The sequence below is a fragment of the Manacus vitellinus genome, unplaced genomic scaffold, assembly GCF_001715985.3.
Source record: "Manacus vitellinus isolate BGI_N305 unplaced genomic scaffold, ASM171598v3 scaffold_2_pilon, whole genome shotgun sequence".
NCBI classification, from domain to species: Eukaryota; Metazoa; Chordata; class Aves; order Passeriformes; family Pipridae; genus Manacus; species Manacus vitellinus.
The window spans coordinates 15,724,080-15,738,520 of NW_021940208.1; the positions used below are offsets into that span (position 1 = coordinate 15,724,080).

A 14,441-nucleotide genomic window follows, 5' to 3' on the forward strand; every position below is an offset into this window, starting at 1 on the left:
TTTTTGTCTTTTCTGCAGATATACACATGCAAAAGCTCCCACCTGAGCTTACTAAAATAACATACACATTTAAGTCTGACAAAAGTCTATAACTCTATGAGAAGAGCTGATTGTTCCTCTTGTCCAAGGATTCCCATGTACATCAGGAAGGTGAATTCTAACCTTAAAGAGCCTATCCTGCAGCTGTGCAAGTACTAATGCCTTGGCAAAGAAGGAGGGGAAAGAACACACTTGCAGGGAGAAATGATGACCAGACTACCCTTTTAAATGACAGTGTGTGTTAATGTCAGATTAAAGCACAGCCCAGTGGTGAATTCAAGTGATGGCGAAAGCACAGCCCAGTGATAGGTACAGCAACATCCATGACACAGTTGGAGGGATTTAGACTTTCTTAGGGAAGTGGCACCTTGAAGGTGAGCACTGCACAAAGCTTCCAGTGGAGAAAGCTGATGGACTTTGGTGGTACCACACTGCAACTGCACAGTGTGGTACCACCAAAGCAGACTGCAGCAGGTAAACAAGGATTAACAATGCCAATATAAGAGTCACAGCTTGAAACTTCCTAGATATCGAGCATTTACATATTCAATAACAACAACAACAACAACAAAAAAACCCAAACAAACAAACAAAAAAACCCAGGGAAAAGTAGAGAAACTCAATAGTCTATCCATACACTGTCCATTAATCAGGATGTATTAATGGGCGTAAACACATTTCTGAATAGTACAGAACCACATGTCATTTTTAAGTCTAATGAATAACAGCTGACACAAAGCACAGGCTGACTGTCATATTGGTTAGCTGCTCCAGACACCTGTCACACCTTGGCTACAAAAGGGAGAAAAGGTTAAGACACTGTTAGTAAACCCAAAAGAGAGACTCACTTTTGTACCAAAATTGAACTTGACAGGAACCATCATCACAAATAATGCTGAGAGGTTCATGCGTTACTAGCTACTGAGGCCTTATGCTTCTGCTGTTATTGAGCTGCCTACATATTTTAATCAGTTAACAGTAACAAAATCAATCTGCATTGTCATTTATTAATAAAGATGGCATTATTTGGGTTTGGATGAGAAAGGACAGCATTAGATTTCTTTTCTAACACACACAATATTTATACAGTTCATACAAAAATATATATACTTTCAATGAATCCTGCAGAAGCTAGATACAGTTAAGGCTAATATATTCCATCTTCTCACTTTCCAAATGCACTCATGCAAAAGTAATTAAGGAAAGAAATCCAGCAAAAAGAAAGAAAGCAAAATAACTGTCACATTTAAAAGCTGGCAGACCAAGTTTTGACCTCCTTCGCTCTTCTGAAAGTATGAAGCCACCAGTGGTTCTCCATGTCTTTGTCTTGGAACAGAAACAGATTGTAACATACACCTAAAAATGCACCAAGAACATTTTGCTCTTATTTTTCCACAGAATGTGCCCCTGTGCCTTTTGGGGTGTAGTTTTGGGGTTTTAGCTTAAGCTAAAATCAGTGATTACTGATGTTTATATTCCACGTTCAAGTATACCCACAAATGTGTGTTAAAATAATGGTGGCCTCAACCTTTAAGTATTGGTCCTGAATCTCCTCTCCCTTGCCTGACACAGACCTCATTACAGTGAGCTGTGAATCCTGGCTAAGAAATATCAAAAAAATCCATTGGACCAGGATGCCCTTATTTCACAGCAGTTACACTCAAATTGCAATGGCTCATGAAAAGAATCGGGTTCAAAATAGCAAGGAAGAGGAGAAGTAACAGACAACATTATGAATTGTCATTAGAATATCAGGGGCAGGAGCTGCAACAGACTCAACTAAAAAGATTGTGTTCATCATGGCTGGGCTTTGCGAACGAAGATTTGGGAAGGGCTCTACCCACATTTGCTACAAGTGCACTCGTGGTTAAAAAGGTCAATGTGAGATAGACAAGTCCGGCTGCAAAAGGCACAGCAGAAAGACTCCTTAGGTGGTAAATTCTGCAAGACACGATTCTCTCTGCATTGTCTTTTCTCCTCGAGAGTGATCCTGCGTGCGTTCTCAAAGGAAGCAGCAGCGTTACAGATGGTGTACCTCCAGACCTCCCGATTGGAGGCCAGAGTAGACCAGTTATGCTGATCAATCTGGCCAAGGCTGAGATGTTGTTTCAGGGAGTCCTTGTATCTTCTCTTCGGGGTTCCTCTCTTGTGGCAGCCAGTGTAACTCAGAAGTAATACTATCAATAGCATAATTTGCTATTTCTAGTGAATTTTAACATGTAAATGGTTTTGTTGAAAAGAGCAAGGAGATATAAAAAGCAATTACATGCTCTCTAGAGCACATAATTAATCAAAAGCATATAAATAGTCATAGCTATCTGCATTGACTCAACATCTCAACAGAGAATGAGAAGATAACCTGTTTTGGACAGATAACTCAAAGCTGTTACAAAGCTGTGTGCTGTCACCCAGGCCAGCACCTCCTAATGCCAATTCAATTAATTCCCACATAGAAGGGAGTCTCTCAAGGGCACTGAGTGACAACAACTCTTTTTTTTTTTTGCTTCCAGCCAGAGAGATCTAGCTCCTTACAGGGCAGATATCCCTTGGGTGAAATACAGTCAAATCAGTGAAGTAATTTTACAACAGAAGAGGCTGTAAAAGCACGTTTCCAAGTAACACCTATGCTGCTGCAGATTTATACTGCGGAATGATCATGGAGGATATGGTATACTTTTTACCTCTGACCCTGCTCTAATAAAAAAATTTGGCTCAAGACCTTGAACTCAAGCAAACAAACACTCCAAACCTATACTTTGGATTTTTTCCTTGACAAACACAAGATACATTTTATTTTAATCCTGTGCATGCATTTAAACTAGGTTACAGATGCCTTTTATGCATCCCAAGATAAAACAATCTCTAGTGGTTAATTAGTGAAACTGGATAGAGGTATTTTTATCATTAGTGCTCATCCAAGTGAAATGGCAAAATTATTTTCTAGCAGCATTTAAAAGTAGAATTTGTATTCAGTTGAATTTGTTCTCTGTCCTAGCTTCTTTGGGTCATGAGCATAAAAACCCAAGAAACCTCAAAATAATTAGGACTGGCTCAGTTCACAACACAGATACTGGAAAGCAGTTTTATATTCCAAAAATCTGGTGACCCTACATTCCTGAGCTAGCATTCAGAAGGTTTTTGGAGTTGTCTATGAAGCAGCATTAAGACACCAAAGGCTATGAATTCATCAGCTGTATGCATCTGTGCTACAAGGCCCCATGAAAAATTTGACCTTTAGAAACATATACTCCAGTGGTGCCTCTAAAGATGCCAGAGAAATGCCCTTACCAAAAATTACAAGGGAGAAGTCATCACTGAGACTGCTGTAGCACAGAAGCTCAGGTAAGGCTAGCTTTTTTGCTGAACTTGCCAAGAACAAAGAGACAAAGCATGAATAAAATGCTTCAAGATTATAAAACTGAACACAAAACAGAATGTTTCAGTGTTATGTTCGAGTTACTCACGCTCGAGAAAAACTAAGCCATAAAGCCTTACTGTACCACAAGCGAGCAGTTGGCAGTCAGGCAGACTTCAGTTCAGTCAAGCAAAACACAGCCCATGCAGACCAGCACACTTCTTGTGTGCACACAACAAATAGTATCCTAGCACATGGCTTGGGACAAATAAACTCATTTTATTTCTAAAGAACTGGCAGAGAAGTAGAAAATGCAGTGACTTCAGTAGGACTGCTCACAGGCAAGCCACCATACATTTTCAAATATGGGCTCCAAGCTAAGTTCCCCACTGTGAAATTGCACAAAAGCATGACTTGTGAATCAGTATTACACCTTGTCTGCAACACTTCCAAACTCTCTGTCACTACCTAAAAACGCTTTACACAGACCTGTGCAAAAAGAACTGCAGCAAACCCCTCTTCACACCTAGGCTGAGTGATGTCTTTAAATACCAGGATAACTTCTGAGTTTAACTGCAGCAGATACAGCTAACTGAGTAGAAGTAATTCTGCTTTTCTCTCCCCTGGAAGACTCAAGTCTTCCAAGTTGTATTAAGTCACAGAATATGCACGTTTACAGAGCCATTTTAACTTGAGCGCCTCAAAGCTACACCAAAGAATTCGATTCACTGTTTCAATTTGTCAGCAGTCATTGGTGCCAGGGTAAGTCCTCTTCAGCCTCCTTTGTAAGCATGTGTACTACCGTTTTCAAAAACACTGATCTCTTCTCTCAGGTGTCCTGCGATAGGACCCAAGGGAATGGCATGAAGCTGTGTCAGGGGATGTTTAGGCTGGATATTAGGAAAAGGTTCTTCACCCAGAGGGTGGTTGAGCACTGGAACAGAGTCCCAAGGTAAGTGGACACAGCACCAAGCCTGAGAGAGTTCAAATGCTTGGACAATGCTCTTGGGCATATGGTGTTGTCCTGTGCAGGGTCAGGAATTAAGACTTCAATGATCCTTGTGGGTCCCTTCCAGCTCAGGATACTCTATGATTCAATGAAAAGCAAGTAAATTGTTGCAGAAATGCATTTTGAACATTGCTATTTTAAGCAATGAGGTACAAGCAAAAATGGAAAAACCCTCACACCCTCAGCATAAGAGCCCCATGGTTTGTTTAACAAAAAAGGAAAACAGACAAAAACCCCTGCTCCATACATGGAAGATGCATAGGACCTTACTCTGCTCTCAGTTATTCCTATGCAAATGAATAATGTCTCTATTAAAGGAAGTTTATTTATACAGGTATAGGCCAAATATAAAGAAAATCAGTTCAGGCCTTTCACAAAGGTTGTATTTGTGAATAGTTGTATTACAACAAATGCATCTATGTATTTGCCTCAAAATTGTTCCCTTCAGTGCAGCAGAGCATACATTGCTAAACTCAGCATGAATGTGCTAAGCACAGGTAATTCTCTGATGAGGTTTATTTGCACTTTTAACATCAATACAAAGTTGAAATTTAGCCTGCTCTGTACCTACAAGTAATACACCATACACCGAATTAGTCTAGGTGAAAGGAGGATTCATTTCCCTTTATTTTTATTAAAACAATGGGTTATCCAATACTGAGGCAGAGCAGCCAATGTTTTTCATGTCAATGTTCAAAGCCATAAGAGGAGTTACATTTTATATGGAAACTTTTCGCTTTTGGAAAGAGAGTGGGGCTCAAATTAAGAACAATGAACACTTGAATTCCAAAGCTGGTTTTGCGATGAAAAAAATCTAGGTTTGAATTTTCCCACCTTTCATAATATAGGTTTAGTTTCCCTAGTAAAAGTTTCCTCACATTAGGTTATCTCCTTTCTAAACATGAACTTATATTTTTATTAGTGACATAGTTAAACTGAAAAAACACTTACTGATAACAGGATTCTGGCTTTGATGAACACATTGCTCATGATGAACACACTGACTACGTTTTACATTTATTGGCCTCAAATTTAGAGAACAGCATTATCATTGCTTTGTTACAAGCCCACCAAATGCGAATCTAAGATCTTTCACACCAGATTAAGCACACATTTTACTAAGGGGAAAAAAAAAAAATCACTGTGCCTTTCATATACCTCTTACGCATAAAAATGTACACAGTAAATTGATTGAGGCACTCTCAAACATATTATGTGTCCAGTAAAATGTCACAGTAGATCTCTTCTTGAAGTAATCTACTGCAGTATGTATTGAACCTGATGGGTGTTTCACCCAGAGATTTTCAGACCATGCTAAGGAACCTGATTATCATTTATAATATTTGGAGTGTTGAAAAATTACAGGTTGCATTGGTTGTAGGGTGTAATTAAGGCAGTGTTCATAAATTCAGAGCAATGCTGATAGTTTCCATGACTTTTAAAAATGGTTGGAAAAAATTCAAATCCAGTTGTTACATAGCTGGGTCAATTTAGTTTTCAGAGAAGATGGAGTGCTCTCCAGTGATTCACTGTGCAGTGCATAGCACTAAAAAAGAGAGGCAAATTAGCATGGATTCATCTTTTCTAGTGACTCCTTGGAAACTCTTGGGGTTAACATGGTCAATTATGAAGCCAAACCCAAGAAGTCAATCATGGATTAAAGTTGGTGAGACTATCCTATACATAATGCTGAATTTCTTCAGAAATACAGGATTGTCAGTGGTAGCGATACAAACCAGGTACTGTAAAAAGAATTAGGGTATATTTTTAAGAACAAAAAGAAAAGCACTATCTGGACAATTTTGGCCAACTGTTTTTACAATATTCCAAGAACGTTGGCAGGCTATTCGTAGTATCTGTTTCCTGTAACTATTGCTACTAAAGAATGTTTTCTTGAATTGGAGACTATGATTGGCTTTTTTGGTAGGTGGGAAGGGGATAGCATTCTATGCTGCCCTAGGTCTTCTGCATGGTAAACCTGCCTGATAAACAGTGCAAGAGAAAAATAGGCACACCTGTAAGACCTGTTTTTCCACAAATTATCAAGAGCCAGTGCTGAGTCTCACATGCTTTTCTCCTCACACTGCATCCATTACTGTGCTTTCCATGTCTCCAAGTTCTGTGCTGTGCCCTCTGTAAATACTCTGCACTTTTTGAACTGAACGATTAACATCATCCAAGCTAAGAGATTTGGATTCCTTTCCTTTTACATGTTTCAAAAACAAATGAGCAATAAGAACAGAAAAAAAGATTCTTTCATTTTCTGGATAGGATTAAGCCACCTCAACATAGACCTCTTAATACTGGTGCTTCAGACAAGTGATGGTCATCAGCAGGTCCTGTGACATACCTGCCAGTCCCATACCGCCCTCCATGAGCCCAGAGCATCCATAAATGTAATCTACATACATTTCTCTCAGGCACCTAATTTATACCTGATACCAATCTTAAGGACACTGAATCCCACCTTCTGCCTACCTGAAAGCACCTGTCTATGGAGGTTAACTTACTTATTCAGGATACACGTGCATTTGTGAGAATCCAAAGGCTAGATTCCCAAATGATGTAAAATGGAAGTCACATACACATTCGTCCTTTGCTTCATCATAATTAGAGCATTGTGCTAAGCTTACCACATGAACTGAGTATATGAACACAGATGTAATGATTATTAAATGCCTATCGGCATTTGAAGTATTTGAACAGGCAACTGAATAATTTGAATAAATAAGTATGACAAGACAGCTAGCTGCCTGTATTTTTGTTATCCTTGTTAGAAAATTTTGCAACCATACGTTCTTATCCTTAATTTAACACTGGGGGGAAATACTGCTCTCATCTCTTAAGAAAGTTGCTTTATATGACAACAATTATTGAGCTTCAGTCCTCAACTTACTGCAAAAATCCCCATGCTTGGTTTTCTATTGCCTGGCTGCAACCTCAGAGCGGCAAAATCAATTGGAAACAGAAAGCACAGGGATGTAGGCAGAAGTCAGATTACATAAATCAGGGATAAGCACACCAAAGCATTAGAGCTGTATATTTTTTAGTAACATATCAGATACACTCATTTCTGCATACCATTTGGATAACAGAGTTAAAATTCCCATGTCTGCTTTCCGTATTTTTAAAAATACCTGTTGTGATTGACAGGAAACCATGAAAACAGAAAAAACAAATGAAAGGTCTCAAGCAGCAACATTTCATGTGTGCTTTTGCAGCCTGTGCTGTGAGCTCATCTGAAGTGGTGACCACTAAGTGTGTGGAGTACTTAACAGCTCTCATTGCCAGATCTCGCTGACTCACTAAACCACCACTTCTTTAAAAGCATGTTTATCTATAAATTGTGTTTACTCGGAGTTTTTGAAACTCAAAAATTCAACTCTAGAAGAAAAATTATGATCCTGGTATTTTCTTCCTATCTTGTTTGTTTAACACCACTCACATATTAAGATTTCCCTTTCAGGATTCACAAAGAAACAGCTTTCTAATATCACCTTACAATTCATCTCTGGATTCTTAAGGCAGAAATTAGAATAATGCAGCATCAAGTGATGGACGCTATATTCTCCCCTTCCCACTTGTCATCCATTTCTCTGCCATGGCCCTCCACTGCCAGACCTTGACACTGGGACCACCTATTCCGACCCCCAACTCATTCTGCAATATATAATACAAAAGCACTTCATATCAGGCACATTTCAAAAAACCAACATGTTGCAGTGAAGTACTGAGCACACTTTTCCCGCACATTGTGTTGGCCTGAAAGCTATCTTCCATGTTACTGTTTCCACAGAACCATTCCCAAAGGTCTTAAATTCTTACCTGATATTTCTGATTTCATCTTTGATCTTGCTGTGTTTTACTTCTCCAAGAATGACATGAAAGCAATATTCCTGTATTCTTTTACATTTGAAATCAGCTATATTTCAAAGCTCTGATACCATCAGGACAACTTTATGTCATCTGCAGTGAAATATATCTGCTCGACAGATGTGAAACAGATCTTTCATTTCACTAGTCAGTTTAAAGCCAGGTACATAAGTAATTGAATGAAATGGTATTTTGTAAGGATACCCAGGTACTCGCCTGTCAAATCTTCAAAAGCCAAAACCTTGTCACTGACCTTCTGCCTCAGGATGATGCTGAATGGTTTGCTTTCCTCAGAAATGGCTTTAGTGTACAGCGCTACTGCAGCCAGACACGGGAAATATAGGAATGGACATCAAAGAGAGGGCTTTATATTTGTATTTCATCCCTGCAGCCATACTGGTAGCTTTCCATGTAGATTCCCTTGCAACCAGCACGGCCAGTCAAGAGCGGGAAAGCAGCAGCAATTAATGTATCAATCAGCTCTGTGGATGGAAAGGTTTGATTTTGCACCCCTCTTGGTAAGTGACTCCCTAAGCAAGGGAACCTCAACTTAATACCCTAAAGCACCTCGACAATAGTGATATGCAAGTGCTCAGGCTAAGAAGCACATCAAAAGGACTTGCATTTCCAGGACCTGCTGCTCTTTCTGCTTTTTGTTTGTATTTCAATGAGTTTTGTATTTTCAAAAATCAAGGGGAGAAATCAAGAGAACAGCAGAAGGACAACGATGAAGAAATGCTAAGGGAGAGATCAGCCAGAGAAAGGAATGGAACACAGCTGTTAAGCCAAGCCAAAAATCTTCTCAGACTTCGCTGAGCTTTATTACTCTGATGACTTAAAATTCACCTCTTGAAAAATATTAGGAGGGCCTTATCAAGCAAGAGGGAAAATATATTCACCTCTGTTTCCCCTGCAATCACTAAACCACAAGGCTTCTGTTATACTACCTCTCCAGCTATATGAAATTGTCCCAATATGGGTGCACATTTTAGTCATCAAAGCAGCTGAAAACAGTTCCTGGACCTGTCTCTCCATAAACAACAAGCCACTGCAGGAAGGTAAGCACCAGCGTTAACCCCGCAGCATCTCTCAGGAGTAAAGCCCATGATGGCAGTTACCTGAGTATCCTTCCCACAAAACCCCAAAGTCCGTATTTCAACCCAGAACCTGAAGAAAAGCTGATAAAATTTAATGTTTCAGAGATGCAACACTTTGGATACCCTGGGTATAAGAGTGACAGGTGTCAAGATGAACTTCTAAGTGTATGAGGGGTTTTAGTATACCAACATTGGGGTGCCAGGAAAGGAGACAGCAATGTTCTTCTCAAGCATTTATCGTTGTTTAATTAACTTAAGTTTAATCTTAATGCATGCCTCTGCAAGTTGTGTCCAGATGTTCTGTAGGCTAAGCTGGAGCACGACCTCTTCCTTCTGGTGTTTGGATAGTATCAGGGAATAAAAGTTATGAAGAGCCCCAGTGCCTCACTGCTGCAAAACCCATTTATGTAAGGCTTACAATATCTATTCCTCAGGTGTTAAAATTTCATTGAAATAAAACAGGTACAGTAACAAAGGTATAACTGACAGTCATATTCACAGTGCGCTTTTTGATTCAACTGTATAAATATTTACTCAGTACAATCTTTCAGAAGATACGCTTAGAAAGTAGTTCATGTTCAAATCCCTGTTTCATTATGATGCTAAAAGAATATTCTCCATACACCACACATCCAAGCAGAAAGTAAAGGTAGATATTAAATTTGTCCAGTGCTCTGGGAAACAATCAGGAATGCACCATACGCACAACTGTGCAACAGTGCAGAAGTGCACTTAAGTTGAAGGATTTATTCCCTTGTGGAGCTTCTCTTTCATGAGCATCACTCCATACCACAGACTGATCAGCACTCCTGAGCCTCACAGCAGAACAACAAAACAACTCATCTTTCTTTGTGCAAAGCTAAGGAGGGAATTAAAGATCTCTCCTCTCTCCCTTGCATCCCCAGGATACCAAAACTGGTATCTCTTGGGTTTCCAGGCAATTTGGCTGGTTTTATACATTTTTGGAGGGGAAGTTCCTTAAAGCTGCTAGTAAAGCAAACTAAAACCAAATTGAGCTCTTCCCACTGCTGCAGGACTACAAGATTACTTCTGTCATTTTACCTCCTCCTTAAGTCTTAAATTTGTTCCCAACTTCTATGCAGCATAAGCACAGAAGGGTAACTGAGGTACAGGGCTGCATCTTGTAACATATTTTTCAGTGCTCAGGTGTTGATGGAACTGATCTTAGCCATGGATATCAGGAGACACAAAAGCTCTTTTGCCTCAGTACAGCCTGCAGAAAGAACTGAACACAGACTAAGACAGCGAAGAGAATATCTGACCCCACATTCTCAGAGCAGACTTGCACTGTATGTATCATACAGAGATATCTGGCTAATAAAATTCCTCCCTATGGCAAAATGATTCAGTTATCTCTGGCTAGAGGTCCCAGTGGCGTTCACTTGCCTTCAACCCCTTGCACAGTTGCTCAATGGGAAAGCATAATTTAGCCATACAACATTTAATGCAGAACTTAATTTACCTGTCAGACTACAGTAAATGAAGCAAAGACAAACAGTGCTACAGTGGGCTAGAAGCAGGACTTGCACACTAATTTTCAAATGGAGAAAAGAATCATAGAAGATAATCGTGAAGCTGTTAAGCATTTTCTGAACAATTCAGGGAAAACCCCAGCAATTGCCACGCTCAATAAGAAACCCACTAGAAAAGTAATTTTAAAAATTATTTATATTCCTTTTGCACAATAACAAATATTATTGTCATCTCCAACAGCATGTAAAAAACCTTCCTAAAAACATGATGTGTGGGATAACTCTTGCAGTAGAATAATCTGTACTGAAATTTTAACAACCAACAGCTAATTCAGAAACAGCACAGGAAAAATGGAACAAGTCAGTGTAAAGTATTTGTTCTCTAAGAGTCTAACATCATGCACAAAAGCTGATCAAACCCTGACAGAGCCAGATACACATACACTGACCATTACAGGACTTACTTAATAGCAAAACATTACTTATCCACTGTCTCCTGTAACTGATATAACTATCTGCCTAATTCTAAATGTTGCATTTTTCCTATCTGTCAACCTCATTCATGGCTGCTAAACTGTAGAAAGAAATAGAAAACCTAATATATATATCTATACACACACACAGGCTTATATTGATAAAAGTGATGAACACTGTGGAAATTGCTGTACCAAGTGATTACTTGATACTCAACTGACCAAACCACTGAGTTCAAGTTCCTCATGTGCTTCTAAGCAACAGCACATGATAAAAATCCCTTCTTGATACTTCTTAAATTCAAGACTATATTTTGCAGCATGAGAACTACACTCCTGTCTAAGCAGGTTGAAATGCAATGTATTAATGGTAATAACAGTATTCAGCTCTCTTTAAAATCCAGTTTCACTACTTGACATCTTCAGGCAATTAATTTTCAAAAGACAGTTAGTTACCTTTTAATTATGAAATCAAATAACCTGACTGATTTTATCATTTCACTGGCACTGTAGGGCAAAATTATGTCTTCTCTTTCCAAAAAACAAGGCAAACTAATTTCAGTTCCAGCTAATCTACACTTTGTAATTTGGAAACAACAGCTATAATTTTGCCTGGTTTACTATTTGTCTATAGAGTTTTTCCCAATTCTATCAGACTTTTGATTTAAATTAGCCCCAAATTCAAGTTTTTATAAATATAAGGTCTACTTGAAATGTTTCCATGAATACAAAGATGCTTTCAATAAGAATATTTGTACAGAAGAAATTAACTTTGTCCCTGACATCTCATATCCCAGGTTCCACTGTACTGAAACCTTCATTTTTCCTTTTACAAATGTTACAAGATTACAGTCAACTAAATCTGAGGAGGGAAACTGAATTTTAAGTTGTTAAATATGGAAGAAAAAACCCATCATTTTAGCTCAATCCATTTGGATGAGTTTTGCTTTTTATAAGAGAGAATTTGAGCAGTAAGCACCAGTAAGACCCATCCATTTAGTTACTCTTACCTCAATAATATACAAAACCACATTTTTGTAGAAGCAATACAGAATGCATTTGGTAACTCGATTGTAACTCCAAGCACCATGGACCAACAACAGCTTCTCCAAGTAGGCAAACTGAAAGACAGAAAAGAAGTATTCACATGTATGAAGAATTGTTAAAAAAAATTGGAATAAAGTAAATCCCTGCCCTCAGGAAAAAAAAATCCTCAAATCAGATAAGAAAGCTATTCAAGTGCAAACTTAAATAGCTTAGCAGTACATGCAAAAAACAACACATAAACAGGTAGCATCCTTTCTGTAAGAAAACTTCTGAATGTTTTAAAGTGTTCTTCACTGGCTTGTATCAGCAAAAAGTCTTCAACTGGTATTCCATTCCTATAGTTCAATGGCTTACAAGGTTCAGAGTCTCTTTTCTCTGTGTTAAAAGAACAGTCTAATAATTAGAACTGTCTTGAAATGATATAAAGTGCACAAGGGGGAACAAAAGTGGAAAAAAAGATGCATAGAGTCATTTACAGAGAATAGATATTTACATTAGCATTTCCACCATACAAAATGTATGCGATCATGTGTTATAGAAAGCACCTAAAATATTGTATAAGGGGCATAAATATATATATATAATATATATATTTATATATATATATATATATATAAAGGGCATTTGCCAAAAAGGGCAAGTAAATAAGTCTTGTACAAATGAGTACCTTTTAATGCTAGTTTGAACCACAGATAGAGTTCAAACTCAACTTTTTTGAAAATCGAACTTTTATAGAACCAGTCTCATAATCCAGCCTGGGAAATGCATCATTTTCTACTGATGGTTTTGTTAGTCAATTTTTTTTATGGCCTGAAGCATTCCTCTGTCCAGCTCCCCAGCTGAAACTGGTGACTGTGTTTACTGTTTAGTACGTGTGTACCTGAAGGCATCTGGGACACTAAGGTGGGACCATTATTGTGCTTTGCTTCCTTTTCCACAAAGTGACTTGTCTGCCTAAATTTAGATTCTATATAATTTATTTTAACTAAAACTTATTTGAAACTGAAAGCTAAAGTAATGAGTTAGGACTGTCAAGAGAGAGCTCTGGTCCCATGCTTTCCAGCACTGAAATCACTGAACCACAAATCCTGTAAGGGCAGCCCCTCTCCCATGCATCAGCAACTCAGATTTGTTAGGATATGCCAGTAAAGAAGGAGAGAAAACAAAAATGAACCAAGTTTCATGGTTCAGTCTCTGCCCAACTTGAGCCAGGACTGAAACTGGGAGACTCACAAGGGAGTAGCTGACCTATTAGACACCTAATACCTCAAGTTAATATGCAGGACAGCAACAACTTTCCTCATCAAAATCACTAACAAAACACATCAGAGGTGATGGGAAACTTGCCACTATGTCTTTAAAAGTCACCCCAAACCTCTCATAGAGTGTAGCTGGACACACCCTGAAAACTTGTCTCTGCTGAAACTAAGGATTGGCCATTTTGGATGTAGTCTTCTCTGGAGCTCAGGGCAGGAAAAATCCTACCATTAATTTTCTCATCTGTGCTCTCATGAAAATGAGCGCATTGCAGAACTGCAGAACACAGCAAGGAAGGTACTCACAGCCTAAATAACGTGCTGAGCCTGCTCACACTGGTGAAGAGTTCCACTACGACATGGCAAAGAATTAAATTTGTTTTGACGCTGAAATTATGCAAATGCACAGCTACTGGCACAGAGTAACAGTACAGACAGGGGCTCTACTACAACACTGCCCTTGTTTGGACACTCCTGTATTTAGAGAGTTTTAAATCAGCAGGGAACATTACGACCATCTGGCCAGCCTTCCTGTGAAACAGTTTGTGTAAGCTTTCACAGTCTCTATATCGACCCTAGCATAACTTCTTTCATACAGAGATTATCTTCTAGAAAGATACCTCTATCTTGACTGAAGGGTGTGCTGATGGCATGCTGGGGGGTTTTAAGACAGTGAAAATGCATACTCAATACAAGCAAATTTTTCCAAAGAAGAAAACTGAAATAAGAACATTTGTTGAAAAAGGCAGCTTTCCTAATTAAGAAAAGGGAACAGTCCCTAGACACCAGATGTTCTCTG

General features: G+C 38.7%; 1 protein-coding gene across 3 annotated transcripts in view; it reads right to left on the minus strand.

The window, feature by feature from the left end:
* ATP8A2 (ATPase phospholipid transporting 8A2) overlaps nt 1-14,441 on the minus strand; it is a 295,712-nt gene that overhangs the window by 133,289 nt on the left and 147,982 nt on the right. For all 3 annotated transcript variants that reach the window (XM_018071399.2, XM_018071397.2, XM_018071400.3), the window contains exon 27: nt 12,350-12,460. In XM_018071399.2, the coding sequence (XP_017926888.2) occupies nt 12,350-12,460 (111 nt within the window). The remainder of the gene's footprint in view (nt 1-12,349; nt 12,461-14,441) is intronic.